Source organism: Rhipicephalus sanguineus, chromosome 4, assembly GCF_013339695.2.
Source record: "Rhipicephalus sanguineus isolate Rsan-2018 chromosome 4, BIME_Rsan_1.4, whole genome shotgun sequence".
Taxonomy (NCBI): domain Eukaryota; kingdom Metazoa; phylum Arthropoda; class Arachnida; order Ixodida; family Ixodidae; genus Rhipicephalus; species Rhipicephalus sanguineus.
The window spans coordinates 80,020,807-80,044,645 of NC_051179.1; the positions used below are offsets into that span (position 1 = coordinate 80,020,807).

A 23,839-nucleotide genomic window follows, 5' to 3' on the forward strand; every position below is an offset into this window, starting at 1 on the left:
ACTATGGCCGAAACTGTTATCAAGGAAGTCCCGCTGGAAGCGCGCGTCGGCGCCTTCGGGCAGAACCCGCCTGATGCGTTTTGCAGCCCCTTCACGTGCTCGCACAGCCTTGGGCTCTGCCTGCCGGTACGAGCGCTTACTCGCAGCTTCACGGTCCTTCACATTTTGAAGATCCGATTCGCGCCGCAGCCGTGCAGCTTCGGCCTCGCGGGCTCGAACGGCGGGGTTTTCGCGCCGCAGCCGTGCAGCTTGTCGAGCAGCTTCGGCCTCGCGGGCTCGAACGGCGTGGTCTTCGCGCCGCAGCCGTGCAGCTTGTCGAGCAGCTTAGGCTTCGCGGGCTCGAAGGGCGGAATCTGCTTCGCGGCGTCGACGTGCAGCTTCGGCCTCGCGGGCTCTCACCTCAGGATTCTGTGTGCGAGCGCGCGCTGCCGCTGCCTTCCGTGCCCTCCGTTCCGCAGCCTTGTCTTCCATCTGGCGACTTCGAGCTAAAGAGAAAGCGTGCCAAGAGTGTCACTCGTCAACGTCGTCTTCTTCTTCTACTGCATACCAGAAGGCGCGCAGTAAAGAAGAAAGAATGCCACACAGGCGAACACGCAGAAGAGTCTCACTCGTCAACGTCGTCTTCTTCTTCTACTGCATACCATAACGGGCGCTTCTCACGAGCTAGAGGTGGCTACTACAACGCTACAAACAAACGGAGGATGGACAGACCCACGGCATAAGGAGCTTCGCCCCTAAAAAACATGACACAACGAAAGCACAGGGCCGACATTTTCATGGCACGTTGCTGCACCACTGGCGGTAAGGACACTATCCTTTCCGTTTTGAGTTGCGGTCACGTAAGTGGAAACAGAAGCATAATTTATTGTTTCTCTGGGCAAACGGTTCCAATCTCCGATGGTAAGGGAAAAACTCACATCATCTCCCACTAAAGGGGACCTTGAGGCGATGCGAAGCAGCGTTTCGGCATGTCAAGGCCGCGTTTCAGAGGGGGAGTGGAGAGGGGCAAAGTGAAAAAGGGCGGAGAAGGGGAGAGAGGCAAATGGGGGAGGGAGGCTAAGAGGGGGTAAGGGGGAGAGGGGGAGTGGGAAAGAGGTGTGTGGAGAGGGTCTGCGCATGGACAGTAAGGGTGGTCACGCCGCACACCACCACCACCGGATTGAACTCCGCCATAAGATGCTTCACATCTGAAAGAAAGAGTTGATGCGTTTGTTTTACACGAGATTTCACTAACCTTTTTTGAGCGGAAAACTCCAGTGGGACGAAGAGCTTTAAGTAACTGCTTTTGTTAATTCCGAGATTGTCAAGGTATACCGTATGGAATATTTTTAGCCTTTCGTGATAGCGTCTGGTTTTGTAGGGATTCTAGACTTGCAGAAATTACCTGCCACGGTGGTGTAATGGTTATGGTGCTCGACTGCTGACCCGCAGGTCACGGGTTCGAATCCCGGCCGCGGCGGCCACATTTCCGATCGAGGCGAAAATGCTTGAGGCCCGTGTACTTAGATTTAGGTGCACGGTAAAGAACCCCAGGTAGTCAAAATTTCCGGAGCCCTCCACTACGGCGTCTGTCATATTCATATCGTCCTTTTGAGGCGTTAAACCCAATAAATTATTCTTATTATTAGATTTGCAGAAATTAAAAGCGTGCTTGGCGACGTTTTCCAGCTTTACGAATTAAAAATGAACCTAGCTGAATTTCTCTGATATTTTTCTAGTTCGCCTTTATTTGCATTTGTGGGTGAATCCCCCAGAGCTGCAGCGTACCCAAGCGGTGGCCTTCAATTGTTTTTTAATTCAAAAGCTTTACATCCCTTGAAGCTTCGGAAAACGACCGCCGCAAGTGCCCTAGTTGCCGCATGAACTTTTTGCGTATGTAGGTGACGTGATCATTACATCGAAGATCAGCCGTAATGACAACCTCCAATTATTTATAACTAGAAACGACCGACAGATTATTACCGTTATTACTATAAGCAGAGTCATTCAATGCTTCTTATGGTCACGAAACTGCCGCGTCAGTTTCATATGGAGCCAGCGGCCGCCGCCAGAAGCGCAGCTGTGCTTGAGAGGCGATGCGAACGCTGCTATCGCTGGGGTTGTGTGTGGGAAGCCTCGGTGTTTAAGCTTTCTAAACTTCCGCAACGGCCGCTTTGCTTTCACGCTTTTACTTCTAGCACTAAGCATGCATAAATACATTTCTGAACGCGTTTTCTGTTTTAAAATGAGCACCCGGGAGGAAAAAAACCAGCTCAATTAAAACATGCAGCTCGCAGTGGTATCAGCAGAAAAAATACAAAAATTCGGAGATTAACGGCAGAATACCAAGATATATAATTACGAACGCCGTAGCAGGGGACTTCTGTATGACGTTTGCCACCTGCAGGCACAGCTGTTTCACCATGCTTGTAAGTCGCTCGCTGTACGCCGCCGGCCGCAAGTTGATTCGTCTCGCCTTCACGCTAGATGTTTGACAACAGTTGTGGCAGTAGGGAAAGACACAGTTTGGCCTGTACTTTATTCCAGAAGACATTATTCTCTGTGAAGCATATTCTACGCAACGTTTCTTTCACCTGCACCGGCAACGCACTCACACCGGCCGCCGGCCGGCATGGTGCCGACGACGTAGCGAAGCCTATTTCGTATCGCTTCGTAGTTGTAGCAGGTAGCTCTGCGGCAATACAACCGCTTACGAACAGCTTACTTTTGTTAACGCTGGCAGTGTTCTTCGTAGTTCTTCCTTATTCGGCACATTGAAGCGAGTTATCCGTGGCGTCCGGGCTCGAAGGCTTGCACTTGTTTGGGTCCGGAAGCTCGATAGGGAAGAAACGTGGGTGAGCGCGCTCGCTCGCTCGCTGCGTGCGCCGGCGAGAGTTGCACTTGACTCTCATAGCAGCTTCTATTCGTTGTAATAGTGCTTCGCTTTCACTCTGGCGTACAACCGATATGAGTTGTTTTCGTCTAGCCGACAGGGCCGAGCAGTGCAGCACTTAGCAGGTGATCCGCGCGCAGTTACACTGCCCGTTGGTCCCTTTCTTGCCAGGCGTTTCCGCACGACACGCACTACGGTGCGGTCTAAACAGGGCGTCGGCGACGCTCGGAGCTCTTCAAAGGCTGACTCACGTGGTCGTTTGCATGGTGGTCGCACTGTAGATGAGCGAGATCGAGGTTTGCGCTTTGTGAGATACGAAGGAAGTCCTTCAAAAATCCTTGGAACGGTGTCAGCCTTCAGCGTTGGTTTGTCGCGTTTCTGCGACACGGAGTCGCCGTTGATGTTAAAATCATACGCAGTGATAATGTCCGAGGCGTCAAAATGGTTCGCACACACACGTGTATACTTCGACTCAAAGTTAATTATCACCGCTTTCTTGCAGCGGTATGGCCCGCTTCCATTTCTCGCGCTGCTGCTTGTCTAACGGTAAACAAAATAACAACACCTTTTTGTTTCCCTTGTAGCCGGAACGGCACCCCGGCACGCAACATCTGTTAGGCATCCTAGTCCTACGACAGCGTTTCCTCTAACTTGAACATATATCCAGCAGCTTGTCTCGCACTGCGCGAGTATTTCAATACGCGGACGGCGCAGACGATCGCCTCTGTGGCGCAGCGGCGGCGTGTTGCGGCATTTTCGAGCAGCGTATGAAGCTCGCCCATAGCGTGACGGTGCAGTTTCGTGACAATAAAGAGAATTGAATGACTCTGCTATAAGTGAAACTGAGTGAATTTTTCTTCAGCGTGAGTGTAACTGCTACCACTTTGCTGTGGTTTATTTGCATCTTGCACTAAGTACACCAGTTTTAATTTGGGCTAGCAATTTGTGAAGAGAAACCCGATCGTCAGTACTAGAGAGTTTGTTATATCAGATGCAATCGTCTGCAAATAAACCGATTTTTACTGGTATGTCCTGAGCAGAAAGAATAACGGCCGACGAACGGAACCTTGGTGAATACCTAAGTGAACGGAGGCCGAATCTTAACTGGCATCGTCGACAGCCACTGATTGCTGCCTAGAAGCCATGTACGCGGCGATCAACGCAAGAAGGGAATCGTTTCTTAAAGTAGGTTTTGGTTTTAAAAGAAGCTTAGAATGTGATACATACCCAAAAGCCTTCTCGAAGTCGAGGAATATAATATCGACTTGACCAGATTTATCTAACGCTGAGGCGATGTCGCGAATGCCCCGAAGTAGTTGTGTTGTTGTAGAAACTTCTCGTCGGAAACCCTACTGGCGACTATCAATTAGTTTATTTTCTTAAAATAAGTTGCAAATATGGTTGAAAATAATGTGTACGAATACTTTCGTACAAGTGCAGAGAAGAGAAATTGACCTTTAGGAGGCAACAGAGGGTGGGTCAGCCTTTTTGGGTGTTGGGGTTATTCCGGCACATTTCACGTCACAAGGATGCTCCACCTCTGATAATAATTTCAGAAATATCAAGCATAAAAAGTTTGCGCACCACTAAACATATTGGAGTCGGGAAGCGTTAGGGATTCTATCTATCCCGGATGATTTCTTGACGTCCAGTTTAAGCAAAATCGGTATAACACTATCCTCACTTATAGTGGTGTCATCAATGGCTAGTGTTTCTTCAAGGGTCAAAAAATGTGGAACGATGCCGTCATAGAACAATACCTTTTGTCTATGTTACATTTATCGAGGTTGGGTGGGCAATCGCACTAGCTACTGTGTGTGGCCAGGTGATTTTACTGGGTGCCTTTGGCAGTTTTTTTTTCGTTATGAGATGCATTAAAAGATTCCGCAGGCCGTAGTGACAGGCAAAGAAGACCTGCAGTTTGACGTCAATTTCGCAGGCAGGGCACGCTTTGACGCTGAACCCTGCGAGCTGCATGAAACCTTCGTAAACTGCACCTATTTCTCGGATTTATTCCAAATATTTCAGCAGCAGTGATACGTCCATGTTTGTAAAGCCTACGAAAGTCGGGATAGAATAAGCGTAGAAAAAAATGTTATCAGGACGTGAAGCCTACATACGACGTAAATATTCGTAAGTGGAACAAATTATCTGGAATATTTCAGAAACACGAAGTCAGCTATGAGACCTTCAACACGGTTATGACAGCCATACAGTTTATCCTCAAGCTACGGAATGACATGAATGGCCCATTCCCGTCTTACACTGCTCCCGTTATATGGGCGGCATCTCCATTTTGATTCATGGAAAGGACACGTATATCTACCATTACTCGGACTCGGCATTTTATTTGCTACTGGGTTGGACTTCACGCGTCCTTTATATCCATCCACTAGGAATCCCAACAACACGCCTGGGTTTTTCTCCGAGATGAACATCACGAAGCGCAGTAGGAGGCGCCATGAATTTGAAGCGTACGATTGTTCCGTTGGTTTCATTACGAGTGCTGTGATGCATGCCCTACATTCCCAACAAGAGAACAAGATGGTACAAAAGATGCTCGCCGCATATACTAGACAATTGTGGAACCAACTGGGCTTTGTCGCGCCTCTTCCCCATGTAAGACCGAGGTTTCGCGCCCATGCCTTTCAAGAAGCTGAGCGAAATGCGAGGGAGATAAAGACAAACTAGGCGACCACAGGGAGAAAACCACAAAGGAAACAAAGATCTGGTTGGCTAGTCTGGCCTAGGAGCGAAAAGAAATGAACAGAGAATGACGGGCACAATTGCGGTAAAGAAAAACACGCATGTGATTAAATATTGCAGGATGACAATAACGTGATTAATATAGGTTTTCTGACAAGCACTTGCCGCGTAAAAATATCGCTAAGGTCTTCATCAACTTCTCGCTCGACGAGTGCTTAGGTTTCTATTCTGGAACTGTCTGCCCCGAAAGCATCCTGTCCTGGAGACGGGTCCACACCGCTGGTAGCGACGGCCAATGTGCAGTAAACCTAAGAAAGCGCCAACAAACATGTTCGATAGATTCCTCGCTACCACCCTATTTGTAAGGAAAGTTATACCGAAGCCTATGCAGTGTTTCAACTGCCAGAAGATTGGCCACGTGAAGGGCGTTTGCAGAAATTCCGCAGTGTGCCCCCGATGCGCCGAACCTCATTCAGAAGACAACTGTAGTGCAACTACGCTGAAGTGCCCGAACTGTCATGGTGCTCACAGTGCTTCCTCCAAGGAATGTCCTCAGATAAAGAAGGAGATTTCTGTTCTGAAACAGATGGTGAGAGACAGCTCAACTCACAAAGAGGCAGCGGAAAAAGTGAGGCGAAGACGACGTCGCCGTCGAAGGTCGTCACGAAGGACAATGTCGCATTCAGTGAGAAAGTCCGTTCCTCCGGTTCCCAGCGCGGCAAACACCAACGCCGCTGAAAGAGAGGCTACTTGTAGATCTCTCTCAACAAAGGAATGGCCACCACTTAAGGAAACGCGACCAGTAGAGAAGCCACAGCAGAGGGAGCCTCAACCACAAGTGCAAGATGCTACAACGGCATGGCACACAGATCACCAAGTGGTAGCGATTCTGCGATCATTGATGAACGCCATTCGCATGTTGTTAGGCAACATGAAGACGACGTCAGCTAGAAGTGCCCTTCAAGTACTGGACGCTCTCAGTCCGGTGCTGGCAGCCCTTGAATAGACCATGGCTCAGTCACCGATGCCTTTCAGGGATGAGGTCCGGAATGCAGCAATATTTCAGTGGAATGCCAGAGGACTGAGATCGCGCATTGCTGAGTTTCGGCGATTCGTGTACGCCAATAAGTTTCCCGTAATCGTCATCTGCGAGCCGAATTTATCCAGTGCAATAAGCACTTTCTGGATACGAACCTTTTATGTCGTCTGCCATTACTGAAAGAAGTAAGGTTCTGGTGTTCATTCGCCGCGATCTCACTTACATCCTTCAGCCTGTACCACCTCATGATGATAATCAATATGTATGTTTAAGAGTGAAAAAGAAGAGACTTACCATTACAGTTGTGGGCGCATACCTATCACCATCAAGTCGGTTTGATCATAAAAGATTACGAGATATCCTATCATCAGCCCCTGATCCATGTGTTATCATCGGGGATTTTAACGCCCATCATACTCTATGGGGAACCCCGAAGACCGACGTGAAAGGCAAATTTGGTGTCTTTCGCCTCCGATAATGAACTTTTGTTGTTGAATGATGGCAGTCCTACATTTTTACGTGGCTCCACATACAGCAGCTGTCTCGACTTGGCTTTTGTTTCACGAAGCTTAGTGAGGCATGCGGGGTGGTTCACGGACATAGAAACGCATGGGAGTGACCATATTCCCACATACGTCAAGATTAGAGGATTGTCACCTTCCAAGATACACGACACGATACGAAGAGTGGACTGGACGAAATTTGAGTCTCGAATGGAAGATCAATGTCAAGACCACATACTAGACTTGGAACAGGCAATCAAGAGCACTGTACAGGAGTCTGTGCGTACCTTCAACTGCTCTTCGAAATTCACGGACTTCGACCTAGAGTTGGAGAGACTTCGCGCAATCCGGCGACGTGCTGAAAGGAGGTACCGACGCACGAAGGCCATTGACGATTTACGGACTGCCAGACGTATGCAGAAAAAGAAAAGATGCAGCGCCGGTTGAATAAGGTCGAATTCCAACGCTGGACTGCTTTCTGCGAGTCGCTCGACCCTCGTAAGCCATTATCGCAGCTATGGAGGACGGTACGAGGTTTGCGGTCATCCCCCGTTGAGAGGTCTTCATTCAAGGCGTTAGGCATTTACCAAAAGCGACAAGATATTGACTTAGCAGAAGAATTCTGCTCCAGAATAACTGGACAACTTACAGCACCCGACAGTTTACAACTTTCGAATAGCTGTCCACCACCACGTGACCCCCGCCTGGACCTCCCCTTCTCCATCCAAGAACTGAAGGCAGCGCTCGCTTCGTGCAAACGTTCGTCAGCGCCAGGACTTGACGGAATCTCCTACAGAGCCCTGTGTCATCTGGGTGAGCGCGCGAGACTTGCTCTGCTTGAGCTATATAACAAATCTTGGCAGGAGGGCACACTCCCCTTAAGTTGGAAAACAAGTCGTTTGGTACCACTGTTGAAGCCTGGCAAGTCACCGCTGGAACTGGCATCTTATCGTCCGATCGCATTGGCAAGTTGCGTGGGCAAAGTGATGGAGAGGATGATCCTCGGACGCCTGGAGTGGTACATGGAATACAATAACATCTACCCACGTACCATGGCCGGCTTTCGCCGTGGTCGATCATCAATTGATAGCGTCATCGATCTAATCACCTTCGTGGAGCACGAGAAAGGCCGCAAGCGTCTTTGCGCTTCTTTGTTCCTCGACGTCAAAGGGGCCTGTGACAACGTTACTCATGAAGCCGTCCTTGCCGCGCTAGAAGACGTCGGAGTGGGCGGTCGAATGTTCAAATGGATACGCAGCTACCTCTGCATGCGATCCTTTTTTGTGATCACGGAGGACGGGGACACTTCCCTACACTACAGTTATCGTGGTGTTCCCCAGGGCGGTGTGCTCAGCCCTGTGCTGTTCAATCTTACGCTGATTGCTCTCCATACACACCTGCCAAGCACTGTTTGTTTGTCAACTTACGCAGATGATATCTGCGTCTGGACATCTGCGGTAACTCGCCTGCAGCTGCGAGCGAGAATCCAGAGAGCAGCCACTCAAGTTGCTCTGTACTTCCGTGATCGAGGCCTGGAAATTTCTACCGGAAAGTGTGCTCTTCTGGCATTTACGCGCAAACCAATGTCTAACTACAGTGTATCAATCAATGGTCAAAGTATACCGTATTGTCGATCACACAAGTTCCTGGGTGTCATAATAGACAGAGAACTATCATGGAGTCCTCACGTCTCGTACCTGAAAAAGCGGTTGGCAGGCATTTCTCACCTCTTCAAGTTTTTCGCTGGAAAGACTTGGGGAATGTCGCCCAGTGCTATGTTACAACTGTACAGGGTGCTGTTTCTCGGTTTCCTGCGATACAGTTTGCCTGCATTAACTAACGCAAACAAGACAAGTCGACGCATGCTACAGAGTGTTCAGGCCCAGACCCTCCGGATTTGTTTAGGCCTGCCTCAAAGTGCTTCAACAGCGGCGACCATAGCCATCGCCAAGGACCACCTCATAAGGACTCATATTGAGGTTGAAGCACTGAGGACCCACATAAGGCATCTTGCCCGGACACCACACCACCACCTAGCCTCTCTACCAGCGGATAGACCACGCACCTCCTTTTGCCGAACAGTAACCGCACACGGCGACTCTCTACCGACTGGCTTCACACCGGCGGCGAGACCTTCGGTTCCTCCATGGTGCCTGAAACAACCAGTCATCAACCTGACAATACCAGGCGTCCAGAAAAAACAAGATCTGTCAGCACCAGCTCTTAAACAGCTCGCTTTACTTCAATTGTACGAGAAGTATCACGACTCGACTCACGTCTACACTGACGGCTCCGTCCTACCGAGCAGTTCAACAGCGGCGGTCGTGATTCCAACGATCGTCACAACTATCAAGTTCAGGACGGCTCACCCAACAACATCGACGGCAGCAGAGCTCACAGCGCTTCGCGCTGCGCTGCTTTTCATTAACGACCAAATGAGAAAAAGGTGGACGATTTTCTGCGACTCCAAGGCGGCACTGCAGTCTCTACTGTCGACTTTACGCCGCGGTCCGCACGAACAATTGGTATTTGAGACTGCCGAGATGTTCCACCACCTCACCGAGAAAGGACACTGCATTACATTTCAATGGCTACCAAGTTACTGTGGGATTATCGGCAATGAACGGGCCGATCAAGCTGCCGGTTCAGCCCATACAGAGGACCGCGACCTGTCGATACCTCTTTCTAGGACAGACGCTGCTCGGAAGCTCCGCATGCTCGCTCGCCAATGCACCATGTCAAATTGGAATGAGCCACATTTCATGCATGCACGACTACACACCTTTGATCCAACGTTAAGCCTTCGACTGCCATCAAGACTTCGCCGAGGTGACGCTAGCGTTCTCTGTAGATTATGGCTGGGCGTCGCGTTTACCCATGCGTATGCATTTCGCATAGGGATGGCCGACTCCACCGCCTGTGAACACTGCGGCGACGAAGAAACAGTTCGGCATGTTCTGTGTGACTGTCCGAAGTATAGAACACAGAGACAATCTCTTTGTCATGCTCTCAACAAGATAGACGACCAGCCTCTATCAGAAGAAAGACTTTTACGCCATCGTCCGGACATAACGTCGCAGAAGAAGGCTTTACAAGCACTACTCGCCTTCCTGCGATCCACTGGCCTGTCAGAGCGCCTCTGAGCGGAACGCTCTTGTGTGTGTGTGGTTGTGATTGTTTTTTTTTTGTTTTTTTTCCTTATTATTTATTTTCTCTCTCTCGCTTTCAACCCCCTATTCCCCAACCCCAGTGCAGGCTAGCATACCGGATGCAAACTTCTGGTTAACCTCCCTGCCTTCCTTTGCTCTTTCTCTTCTTTTTTTGTCTTCCGACCCGATGCGGAAGGCAAAAAACTGGAACAAACTTAAATTACAAGGGTTATCCACAACATCAGCTGCTGGAATTGCGACTACATCGGTTACACCGAAAATGAAAACATGTAGCACAGGCGCATAGTCGATGAGGACAAGTGTGTGCCTAATTTGCTAGCGCTACATGCGCGCAAGTTCATTTATGCCGGTGACTGGAACAACGTGTCAGTGTTCACTAAAAACGAAAAAAAAAACCGCCGTGATGATCAAGTTTACTAGCCGATTCTCTACTGATAAATAACGCGCCCTGTAATGTGAGCCAGACAGATGGGATCTTATTACAAACTTGTACCAATCATTACATAACGTGCCACTTTGTCACACTGATGAAGTTGATATGTCTACTGCATCGTGCGTGAGGAGCCTGCATTAAATACGAGACTCATGAAGTGTTCACTTGACCAGAAGGGTTATCAAAATATGTGCATTAACACTTAGGCTAAATAAATTCAGCTACTGTGAATTACCACGACATTTGTGTATTGAGCAAAGAACACTGTCGTAGGAAGTCCTGCGCATGTGATGCTCAGTACTGAGAGAGAAATGAGCTTTATTTTTGACCAGGCTCTTCGTGCTTCAACCCTAAGGTGGGTGGCCTACTCAGTCCAGGTAGACATGGCTCGCTTCCGCCTCCCCAGCCCTGTTCACCAATCGTAGCTGGTTCTCAGGGTCTTGCGTTACCAGCAGAGCCTCCCACTGGTCTTCTAATTCTTTCTCTCGACCCGCTCCTTCCTGTTCGTTTTCGCTCAGGGATGATGACGGTGGTACATCCGGATTGTTCTTTCACTCCAGCACCATATGGCGCAGGGTGTGAGGAACAAAAATACGGAAAGCAACGCATTGGCAGAGCAGGTGCAGTATTGGTTTGTACGGTCCTGTATGCTTGGCTGTTCAGGTCATGCGTTGTGGAGCCACAGATCATTGTGTTTTCTTGAATACGCAAGTGAAGCAGACAGCACCGAAATTTTCGTCGGAGGTCTCTTAGTGTAGCTGCAGCATTTGTTACTGGCATATCGGAGTTAAACATTGAATGCACATATTTATATTGACTTTATGCTATGCTATTTACCGCGCGAAAATCCGTACCGGTCGTCACCAAGCATCATGAAGCAGTACCATTGATGTTCATATTAAAAAAAAGAGTTGGTGGCAGAAGTACCAATCAGCTCTGAAATTAGCGAATGCTGCCGCCGTTTTATCGCGAAAAACATGAAAATGGACTTTAAAATATTTAGCGCAGCTTACACTAAGTCGCACAAGGCTGGGTCGCAGCCGGTGGATACCTAGCGGGTCTGTCTTGGCTTGGATAGGCTTTTAACCTCTCACCTCTCTCTTTACGACCCCTTGCTATACTATACTATACTATACTATACTATACTATACTATACTATACTATACTATACTATACTATACTATACTATATTATACCTGGCTATGCGTGCTCTCTTTCTTTTCTATCATTTTGTGACTGTTTCTTTCTATCCCTTTCTCTCTCTGTCTATTTCTTTCTCTGTCTTTCCTTCACTCTGTCTCTCTGTTTCCCTCCTCATCGCCCTTACATCTCTCCTCCTCGTCCTCACTTCTCTTTACTCGTTCTCTCCTCCTCCTTTCCCTCCTCATCACCCTCACATCTCTCCTCCTTACCATCACTTCCCTGGCCCACCAATCGCATCACTTTCCCACCAATTCCCTATACTATACTACACAAGTCTATGCTATTCTTTGCTCGCGTGCCTGGATAGCCGAGTTGTTAGGACGCTCGCCTTCGCAGAGTGGCCAAGCGCGTTCGAATCGCGCCTGGCCAACAAACCTTTTTCGCCAGGAATTTTTCTCTTTCCTTTTATTTATATCTCTTTCTTTCTCTCTCTCTGTATTTCTCCTTATCTTTCTGTATCAAATTCGTTCCCTCGCCCTTCAGAGTTATTGCATTCTACGCCAAAAATATCGGCGCACGTGTTCTGGGAGCGAAGCAGAAGAGGAAGAAAATGACTATGATGAAAAAGATGACGAAGAGAGCGCGCGCCGGTTCGTAATGATGATAACTTTCTATCTAAAACACACGGCCAACCTCGACCACAACAGCTCTGTTGTAATAGTAACTTTTCCATAACCATCATGAAAAAGATCGCAAATCATTTCCGACGCGCGAAGCCGGCTGTTTTAGATGCGAAAGCATCTTATGCCAGGGGCAGTGTCCGTTCTGCGTCGCCGGCAACCATACTGCGCAAGCGCCAACTCTCCCTCTCCTCGCGTGAGCGTGAGGAGGGGGCGAGAGCGCTGTCTCCACTTTGTTTCTCCTCTCCCGTTTCTCTCTCTCCGCCACAGCTATGCGCTCGTATATAACGCGGCGCGCACTCGCTCCCGTTGCACTCTCCTTTGCGACGGCGCTATGGACGCTCGCTAAGTTGAACGTAAATGGCAACGCCGGCAAGCGTTGCAATCTCCTTCGCAACGGCGCTATGGACGCTCGCGAAGCTGAACGTAAACGGCAACGCCGGTAAGCGAATCTCGAAACTTCGAGTCTGTGAAAGCGCAAGTTCGCTGGGCTTCCGCCATTCTCTCTCTCTGCAACGGTGTGCGAAACGCCATGAACAATGTCAACGTCGGCACTAGTTGCAGCGAAAGCGCCACCGCCGCGGAGCAGAGGAAGGCTCGGGAGGCCTAACGTAAACGTCAGCGTCGGCAAGCGGTAATTCAAACGCCTCGACAACCACCGTTTCATAAGTTGCATAAGAGAAACTGAAACTCGATGCGCACCCCCCGCGATGCTTTCGCATACCACCATGGTTGCCCGTAGGGGGAGATGATGTGTAATTTTGTTATACAGAAAGACGCAGCGTGTTAAAACATGCTCACAATTTACATTTGCTGTCACTCGCATAAAAAAATAACAACCCATACATACGGGTAGAATTTTTACTGTCTGAATCGCAGCCGCATGCCTGCACGAAAGACGATCGACAATTTATTTTTGAGTGCGAAAAGTCTTGTCGTTGGACAGCGCAACTGGCGCCGTTACTGTCGCAGTGTTCTTAGCTTGCATAAATAATTCCCTCCCACACACACGTACGTCGTTAGGTGGTTTTTGTGTTTCTTATTTCGCATCAGGAACGTAACGGTTGCAAAATCGAAACAACCTTCTTTTTTTTATGCCACGCTGGCTTGAGCTTCGCATTGTTGCACGGGGGAAAGTAACTGTCGTTAAAAGAAGAGCAAGGTGACAGCATGCTTAGCAGTTTTTCAGTTTACCTCTTCACAAGTAATTCATGGGGCATGCGCAAAAACAGGTGTTTCGCACAGCTACCTCCTGTTTGAGAAAGAAGGGTGTGAAAAGTGACATTCAGTGCCCGTGACAAGGGGATTCGCTTGCGTGTCTTGAATAGCCTTCACAACGTCGAGCACGACCTGAACGACTGAGCTCATTCCACATCGAATATATCGGCGTGCCTAAAGGCAACATACCAGAATTCGAAGGGGCCATTAACAAGTGCACCACATAAAAAACCTCGTACATCTAAACAGTTTACCGGTGTTTAGGCGATTTCAAAGAACGCCAAAATAATATTGAATTACAGGAGTTTTAAAGAAAGCTGTCTCAAGCACCGAATATTTCTGCGTATTGTGCGAGATATCAGACTGCGCACATTTTCTGCGCACATTTCTGGATCTCAATGTTTGGGAATTTTTTCAGGTTATCTTGCACGTGCCTTCTTGAGTTAGCCTGGGTGTGAATACACGTGTACTTTCTTTTCCAAGTGAAGCTGAGTCCTGAGTAGACGCGTGTCTGTCTTCTTCTCTTACGGACTTGTTTGTTGCGTGCGCGCTGAAAACCCTTCGTAAAATGTATAGGGCTGTTACACTAATAAAAATCCCCAGCTGAGTTCTTTTCACCGGCTCTCATCAGACATCGTCACATCAAACTGCCCATGTCTCGAGTATCCTTCCTCATATCTTCTCCCACCACGGGCAGCGTATTGGCGACAGTAATTACCACCTTCCAATTCGTGCAATCATTGACGTAATTCCGTCCAGTGTTGTTGTCATTACAATCACGTACACAATGTTCAGAGTTCTCAGAGTTCATAATGTCAAACGAGAACAAAAAAAAAAACCAAGGGGTCTAATTGAAGTTAAGAATCACGCATTTAAAACCAGCCATCAAGTTTAAGTTGAATTGATTCTTATAATTGGAATGCGTCAATAGTGAAGCGATACGAACATAAAGGAGGCAAACATACGGTAAAACTTGTGCCATGTGAGATCCGAAGATGCGCCTTGACATTTCAGTTGAAGCAGTCAATTCGCCTCATGGGTTTTTTTTTAGCTTTGTTGGTACGATTGTGCCATGAAGATTTCGAGATATCTTTACACATTGTGAATGCCGAGGAATAAAAAAAAATTGAGACTATCCGAATCCTAGACTTCGGTTTCTCGTAGTGACACTCCCACGTCGACGTTCGTGTTCCCTTGTGTACTCCTTGGTTTGAATTAGTATTTCTTCGCGCAGAAAGAAATTGCTTTCGCCAAGAATTTCTATCTTTCGTTATCTTTCTTTTCTTTCTTTTACTCTCTCTGTACTCGTTGTCTCGCCACTCAGAGGTATTGCGTTCCACACCGGACAAATAAGGGAGACTTGTTCAGGGAACGAACAAGAAGAAGAGGAAGGCGACGAAGAAGAGAACGGAGAGTGCGCCTGCCAGGTCATGATTACAAGTTCCTGTCTACGACACACGGCTAGCCCCGACGATAACAACTCTGCTCTAAAATGAAGTTATTCAAAAAGTGATCACAAATGGGACAACTTAATTCCATGGAAACGGTTTATTTTGTGGCAACAATCAACATGCTTGACTGAAACCAAGAAATAAGTTGATCCGATACGGTGACCTTGTTGTGTGCTCCTAGGATCAAGACGAACATTTCTGTAAATAGAGAAAAGAAACAGAGTTAATCTTCTGTACTCCAGAACCACAATCCAAAACTAGCAAACACTTTCTCTGAAAATGAAAACAGAACTTACACTTCTTCTTGCGGAGGAGGGTAGAGTAGCTCAGGGGAGAACCAAGACCGTAGCCGTAGTTCAGGCCGTAGCCGAGAAGACCGTGACCGTAACCGTAGCTGCCAGCACCGTAGCCGAGGGAGCCAACGCCGTAACCGTAGTAGGCTGGAGCGGCGTGAGCAACGCCGTAGGTAGCGAGGGCTGGGGCAGCGTGGGCAACACCGTAGGTGGCGACGGCTGGGGCAGCGTGGGCAACGGTGGCAACAGCTGGGGCAGCGTGGACGGCAGCGAAAGCTGGAGCAGCGTGGTGGACAGCGGTGACGGCTGGGGCAGCGGCATAGGTGGCGACAGCTGGGGCAGCAGCGACAACTGGAGCGGACTGCACAACCTTGGTCACGGTTGGGGCAGCGTAGGTGGCAACGCGTGTGACGGCTGGGGCAGCAGCGTAGGTCACAGCTGGGGCGGACTGAACAACCCTGGTGACAGCTGGGGCGGCAGCGTAGGTGACGGCTGGGGCGGACTGAACAACCCTGGTGACAGCTGGGGCGGCAGCGTAGGTGACAGCTGGGGCAGCAGCAACAACGTGAGCGGCCTGCTGGACAACCCTGGTGACAGCTGGGGCGGCAGCGTAGGTGACAGCTGGGGCAGCAGCAACAACGTGAGCGGACTGCTGGACAACTCTCGTGAGAGCTGGGGCGGCGGCGTAGGTGGCGACAGCTGGGGCGGCGTGAACAGCAGTCACGGCTGGAGCAGCGTGCACAGCGGTCACGGCTGGGGCGGCCTGGTAGGTGGACACGGTACGGGTGACGGCTGGGGCAGCGACAGCATAGCTTGCGGCTGGCGCGTAGCCGTATCCGTAGCCGACGCCGTAACCGGTGAGGCCGGAGTATCCAACACCATGGGAAAGGCCGTAGTGGGAGAGACCAAGACCGCCGTAACCGAGACCAGAGTAACCGAGGTTGCCGTAGCCAAGGCCGTAGCCGAGGTTGCTGGCGAGGGTGTAGCCTCCAGCAACATGGCCAAGGTTACCAGCGAGGGCGCTGGTGGCCAGGGCGAGAACGATGCAGGCACGCAGCTAAAGGATAAAAAACGAGTCCGGTATTTAGAAACAGGTAGATCTGTGTAATAAGTAGACTTTTAGCATCAGTTTTTAATTATTCCACTTGGGCCACATGCTCTCTTGTTGACTTAAAGAACACTTAGCAGGACAGCGCCAAAGATACGAAGAAGGAAGACCACTCTTTGTCCCTGTATTGTGGTGTTGCCCTGCTAAGTGTTGTAGAATTCACCAATATGCCCAAACAAAAGCGTTACTGCATCATCTTTCTAGTTCCCTGGGTTCTTTTATGTGTAACCAAACAGACATGCAGCCGAAGTCACCTGCATGAGTCTTAACGTTTTGACGAAGAAAAATTGCTCCTTTTCTGTGTGCCACCCTCTGTCTGCGCCTTTTCATGCTACCCTGTTAAGTGTTCTAAAACGCACCAAATGGTCCAAACAAAAACACTGTCGACTTCAATTATTGCACGCCTCGCATATTGTGTGTCTGCTGCAAAAGTACTTCGCGTTTTCGATTTCGTTTGTGAAATCTAAAATGGTGTACCATGAGGTTATCGCATTTCTTGATTGCTAAGAAGAACTCTTCGCAATGATTTCTCGGCCAGACAAATTTTACGTGTTATAATGTAAAATTTGTCTGGCCGAGGAACGGCCACATGGAGCTGACGGCTAGCCGTGAGGAGCTGGTAGATATTCCTTCGCGGGGAATCTTTAGTGGCGTGAGCTTTGGAAATGGCAGCAAGCAGTTCCTCAGTGACTTACCATGGTGTTGGTCCTGGTGTGTTAGAGGAGCAGAAGCTTCTGATGTGGGTCGGCGGCGAATGGTGTTTTATACCTGGTCGTTCGCTTGAAGATGTCGCAAACAAGCCTCCAAGTCCGGCTTGTTTGAAGGCTATTTTTGTTTGTTCGTTAATTTCTACCAAGAGCATGTACATGACCTGCATCAGTATGCCTGATATACATTATTTTCCTTACTCTATAACGTGACGAAAAAGGTGGTTCTTTTGTTACTGTTTCATCCTGCGCTTGCGCTCGCTTATAAGACGTGATGAAAGCAAGGACACTGATGTAATTGTGTCGAATTGAATATTCAGGCGGGACTGCTACTGTGAATACCATAATGAGCAGTGCAAGGTTAAACGTGGCCGCACGTTCACAAGCTTGGAAAAACCGGATACCACTCGAAACCGCGGTAGAGGAAACACGTTCGAAGTTCACATTCCTGTTGGTTCAAGTGCTTCGACAAGGCACTTCAACCAACCATTTTGAATCACTTGTATAGATTTCGCGAGGAGGACAAATGGGTGGAGCATGGTTAGCTTAGTTCGTTTTCGTACGAATGAAAACATCCATGTGGAATATGTGGGTCACTTGCTTACTGACGGCAATGAAACAGTGCTTTGGAGAGGATGAGTTTCAAACGACCAACAGGGCGCCTGATAACAACCACAGCTTATTGCAATTCAACTGCAATGTATATGAAGGAAGAATCTCCGCATATAACAAAACACAAATCAGAATATTCGCATGCATCTCAAACAGGCCGTACAGCAATGACAATCATCTTAGTTGCCTTATTCGGCAGCTGTCGTGCTATTTTCCCATAGGTATCCAATTTCACTGTTTTCAAAGAAAACGAAAGACAAGCTGACACAAGAAACACCGTGTTGTTGTGTGTGTAAAGCGTCGCTTATCTGGTGTGTGCGCTTCTCATTACAGCACTGCATAGCCACGCACATATTAAGAACCAGCTGACATCTGCAATTTTACAATACTCAGCCAAATGGATGGGGACAGAGGTTCTGTATGAGTAAGCGTGCTCTCTCGGTTGATCGTTTATGTATTCGCCAGTTTGGTCCGTGTAAAAGCGCGCAACACGAAAACGGTTTCTTGTATTCAATTGCACATCCACATTCGACAATACGCATTCCGTATTTCTTTACACCGGCTTGTTTTCTAGCACGTTCACCGTTGGCCCCACGATAAAGAGCAGAGAGGTTGCCACAGGTGCAGAACATAACTTTTACACCTATTTTGCGAGTTAACTTAGCCTAGGCAACAACTCATCCACATCCGCAAGCGATTTAGCCGTGCTAGAGTATGGTCTGTTTGGTTGCGTAGAGATGTGTCTTTTATTGGCCCATCAATAATATCAAGAGACCATGTGCAATAATTGACAGCAGGGCCTTGATGCCTGCGTGCTGAAGTCGCTGCACTTGGTTGCTCTCATAACATTCTTCTGTTCGTGGTGCGGAAATGCTTGCGTCAGTGTTCCATCAACTTATCTACATAACTACAAAATCAATTATATGTCCAAAACGTGACAGCCTGTTTTGCCGATGCATCTGATATGACGATTTCTTACCCCTCTTCCCGCATTGTGCAGTTACGGTGTTTTTGTTCTTCTGCGCAATGCTTCCGTATATATTACATACTCAAGCAATAAACCAGTGGTTGTTAGTTCAGCGCTTGTGTCTGTCCTTCTTCTCCGTCCAGTGTTTAGCGCTGCTTGCTCACGTCTTAAGCGGTCAAAAAGTTTCTTTCTTTTAGCTCAGAATTTGCTATTGATCTCAAGGGTTTACATATGAGGTGCTACTGTATGGAAATTACTTGACACCGTTTACTATGTGCGGTATTTTGCTTATCTCCACCGTATGTGTGGTTGTTCTGGCATTACAATGAGGCTTGAATTTAAGTCAGGCATGGTAATAATAAAGAACAGTGGGATGCAGGACGAGGCGGAGTGCACGGGACATATGGCTAACAACCGAACGGTTTATGCCCGGAAGCGGTATATCATAAAGACACCGTTAATGCTACATGCAAGGACAGAAAGCGAATAAAAAATTTATGGACGTTAGCGTCAGAAAGAGCCGAAATTCTTTTCCGTAAGTATAGGGACCGGCAACTGGCGCACGAGTCCGCGCTTGACAATATGCTCAAGGTTTCGGAAATCTCCCGCCTACGATCTCCTCGATATCTTCTGACCATGTTACACTTATGGAAGATCGGGCTGCAACCACGCTAGCTATACTGGGTGTCGCCAGGTTATTTTATTGGGTGCCTTTGGCAGTGTATTTTTTTGAAATTATCAAACGCATTAGAAGATTCCATGGGTTGTAGTAACATGCAAGGGGCTCCTGTAACCTAAATTCAATATGGCATACAGGGTACCTTTGCATGCTGAACTATATGAGCGGCTTCTATTCTTTGTAAATAACAGCTATTTGTTCAATTGCTTCGAGATATTCCAGCAGAAGTGATACGCCTATATAGGTAAAGTCTGCGCAAGGCGGTATGGAAGCAGCGTAGAAACAGAAAGTCCTGAGGACATCAAGTCTGCATTCGGCGAAAGTGTTCGTAAACATAGTTATCTAGAATATTTTAGAAACAGGACGTCAGCCATAAAACCATCAGCGCGGTTATGACAGCCATACAGTTTATCCTCGAGCTGGGGAATAACAATCACCGACCGATTTCCGACTTACTCTGCTGTCATTCTAAGGGCGGCTTATCTATTTTAATTCATCGAAAGGACACGCACATGCGCGCGTCTTGTTTGCTGGTTGGTAGCAAACAACACGTGTGTTGCTCTCATCCACTAGGGATGAGAGCAACACACGTCAGCTTTTTTCCGCAATGAACATCAAGAAGCGCAGGAGCAGGCGCCGTAAATTTCAAGCTTGCGATTATTTCGGTGATTTCATTACAAGTACTACAATGCATGTCCTAAAATCCCAACAAGAAAACAAAAAGGTAGAAAACAGTCACTGCCCATACACTAGAGATTTTTGGAACCAGCTTGGCTTTGGCGTGCCTCTTATCCACGTAAGATCAGGGTTTTGCGCACATATCTTCCAAGAAGCTGAGCAGGGAGCGAGAGAGATGTATTGGACAACAACAAGGGGATAGCTGCAACAGAAACATCTGATTTGCTAGGCTGACCTAGGGGCGAATGGAAATGATGACAGAAAGATGGGCTGAAAGACGGCGAAGAGAAACAGGCTTGCGAAGGAATATTACAGGATGGTATTATTGGGCCGGGGTTAATATAGTTATTTTTGCCGAGCATGTTGCCGCGTAAAAATATCGCTAAGGTCTTCCACTTCTCGCTCGACGAATGCTTAGGTCTGTATTCTTTGTCAGCTCCGAAAGCGTCCTGTCGTTGAGACTGGCCCGCTCCGCTGGTAGCGACTACTGCTGTGCATTACAGCTAAGAAAGCGCCAACAAACATGTTCGATAGATTACTTGCTACCATAGCGTTCATAAGGAAAGTTGTCTTCCGACCCGATGCGGAAGGCAAAAAGACTGGAACAAGACAAGGGTTATCTACAACGTTAGCTGCTTGTATAGCGACTACGTCGGTTAAACTGACGATGAAAAGTGAAGAAGCAATGATGCAACGTCGATGAGGACAAGTGTCAATTATGTCAGTGACTGTGATAAGATGTGATTGTTCGCCCCCTCCCACCCCAAAAAAACAATAAAATGTCGGAATGATGAAGTTTACTACCCGATTCACGCGCCTGGTGCGTGAACCAGACAGATGACATCTTATTACAACCTTGTAGCAACCATTACATACCGTGCAGCGCTGTCACATTGACGACGTTGATATGTTGATATGTGTACTGTATTTTGCATGAGGAGCCTGCACTAATTACAAGACTCTCATTAATCTTTATCTTGGCCAGAAGGTTTATCAAAATATATGCATTCACATTTAGGTTAAATTCAGCAACTATGAATTACCACCACATTTGTGTTTTGAGCAAAGCGCAATATCGTAGGCATTCCTGCGTATATGATACTCAGTACTGAGGAAACCAACGCGTTGACAGAGGAGGTGAAGTATTCGTTTGTACGGTCATAAATACTCACGCGAGCAGATTATTCTCAGTGTAACCAAAGACTTTCGTGTTTCCTTGAATACGGAAATGAAGTAGACAGCGCCGAAATTTTCGTCAGAGGACTCTTAGCGTAGCTGCATCATTTCTTACGGGCTTATAGGGTTTTAACATCAAAAGAACAAATTTATATTTATTTTATAAAAAAAAATATTTACCGCGTGAAAATCGGTAGCCGTCATCACGCAGCCGAAGAAAGCAATCGCATTCGTATTTGTAATTTTAAAAATAGATTAGGTTGCAGAAGAAGCAACCGACTTTGTGACACAAATAACCGAATGCTGCCGCCGTCTAACTGCGAAAAGCATGAAAATGCACCTTCAAAAAGTGGCCTTTCCATAACATCATGAACAAGATCGCAAATCACTTCCAACGTGCGAAGCCTGATGTTTCTATACAAAAATACGCAGCATGTTAAAACACGCTCGCCATTTATATTTGCTATGACTCGCATAAGTACATAACAGTACATGCGCCTGCGTAGAATTTTAACTGTCTGAATCGCAGGTGCATGCCTGCACGAAAGGCGATCTACAATTTATTTTTTTAGTGCGCTAAGTCTTATCGTTTGACAGTGCAACTGGCACCGTTACTGTCGCAAGATTCTTAGCTTGCATAAATAATTCGCTGCCACACACACGTACGTTGGTCAGACGTTTCTGTGTTTCTTATTTCGAATTAGGAACGTAACAGTTGCGAAATCGAAACAACCTTTTTTTATGGCACGCCGGCCTGAGCTTCTCTATGTTGCGCGGGAGAAAGGAATGCCAGTTAAGATAAGAGCAAGGTGACAGCGTGCTTAGCAGTGTTTAAGTCTCCCTCTTCACAAGTAATTTATGAAGCATGTGCAAAAACAGGTGTTTCGCATAGATAACTCCTGTTCCAAGAGTCAGAAAAGTGACATTCAGTGCCTGTGAGAAGGGCTTATTTTGCGTGTCTTGAATACGCCTTCACAGCGCCGAGCACGACCTGCACAATTGAGCTCATTCCACGTCAAATGTCTCGGTGAGTGTAATATCGGCGTTACCAAGATGCGAAGTGGTTCAAACGCACCCATTAAAAAACCTCGTACACCTTGTCGGTTTTGGGCCCCGTTTTGCTGCCAATGACATTGATGCGCGGGTTCAAATTCCAAAATAAACGTTTTTTTTAAAGAACAGAACATTAAATGTTATCTGAAGAACTACAAATTCGGGGGGCCACTTCGACGGCGCATTAGCCGTTTCCGCAACAAGGCACGTACAACACACGCGCACACTGTGCTTACCGCACTTGCTCCGCGTCCCTAGCCGACTCCCCTCGGCAGCCTGTCACCTGCTCCTTTTGAGGCGAGCGAGTGGGCTGCGCGCATCGCCAATGCGCAGCATGTGTCGCCATGATAACTGCCTGGCGATGGGCGCCGCTCTCACAACCTAAACGACTTCCCGGTGTTTACATGATTGCCAGTGTGCCGATATATCTTTTCATTCTTGGAGGTTTAAGTAAATAAGTCTCAAACACGTAGTAGTGCTGCGTATTGTGCGAGATATAGGACTGTGCACATTTTCTGTGCTCATTTCTTGGTCTCTTTGTGAATTTTTTCGCGTTATCTTGGGACATGCGTTCTTGAGTTAGCCTGCGTGTATATACACGTGAGCTATCTTTTCACAAATGAACCTGAGTTGTGAGTGAACGCGTGTCTATCTTCATCCCTTGCGTACTTGTTTGTTGCGTGCGTGCTGAAAACTTTCTATAATAAAGATGCAGGGCTGTTACACTAATAAGAATCTTCCGCGCAGTTCTTTTAACCGGACCTCATGATACATCGTCAGTTAAAACTACCCAGGTGTACAGCATCCTCGCGCATATTTTCTCACACTAAGTGCCGCGTAATGGCGACAGGCACTACTTCCTTCCAGTTCGTGCGCTCGTTAACATAATTACGCCCTGTGCTGCTGTCATCAAAATAGCGTAGGTATTCTTCAGAGTTCATCTAATGTCGAACTAGAATAAAAAAAAACGAAGGGGCTAAATAAAGTTAAGAATCACGCATTTGAAACCAGCAGCCAATAAACGCAAGCGAGTTTAAATTGAATCGATTTTTATAAATGTAATGCGTCAATAAAGACACATTACGGGGTGAACGTACGGTGAAAGGTGGGCCAAGTGGAATCAGAAGATGAGTCTTTATATTTAAGTCGAAGGAGTCAATTCGCTTCACGAGTTTCGCAGGTTTCTTCGTATGATTGTGCCAAGACGATTTCTAAATATCTTTACATAATAGGAACGTCGAGGAATAAAATAAACTGGAGGTGAGCCTAATCCTTGAATTACGGGCCTCGTAGTCGCGCTCGCACGTGGGCGTTCCTATTCCCTTGTGTATCCCTTGGTTTGAATTTGTAT

At 47.7% G+C, this 23,839-nt stretch overlaps 1 protein-coding gene across 1 annotated transcript in view; it reads right to left on the bottom strand.

Moving 5' to 3' along the window:
• The window catches only part of LOC119390292 (calphotin), an 806,323-nt gene that overhangs the window by 45,892 nt on the left and 736,592 nt on the right, over positions 1-23,839 (bottom strand). The window contains exon 12 of the mRNA XM_049415248.1: positions 15,940-16,047. Within this exon, the coding sequence (XP_049271205.1) occupies positions 15,940-16,047 (108 nt within the window). The remainder of the gene's footprint in view (positions 1-15,939; positions 16,048-23,839) is intronic.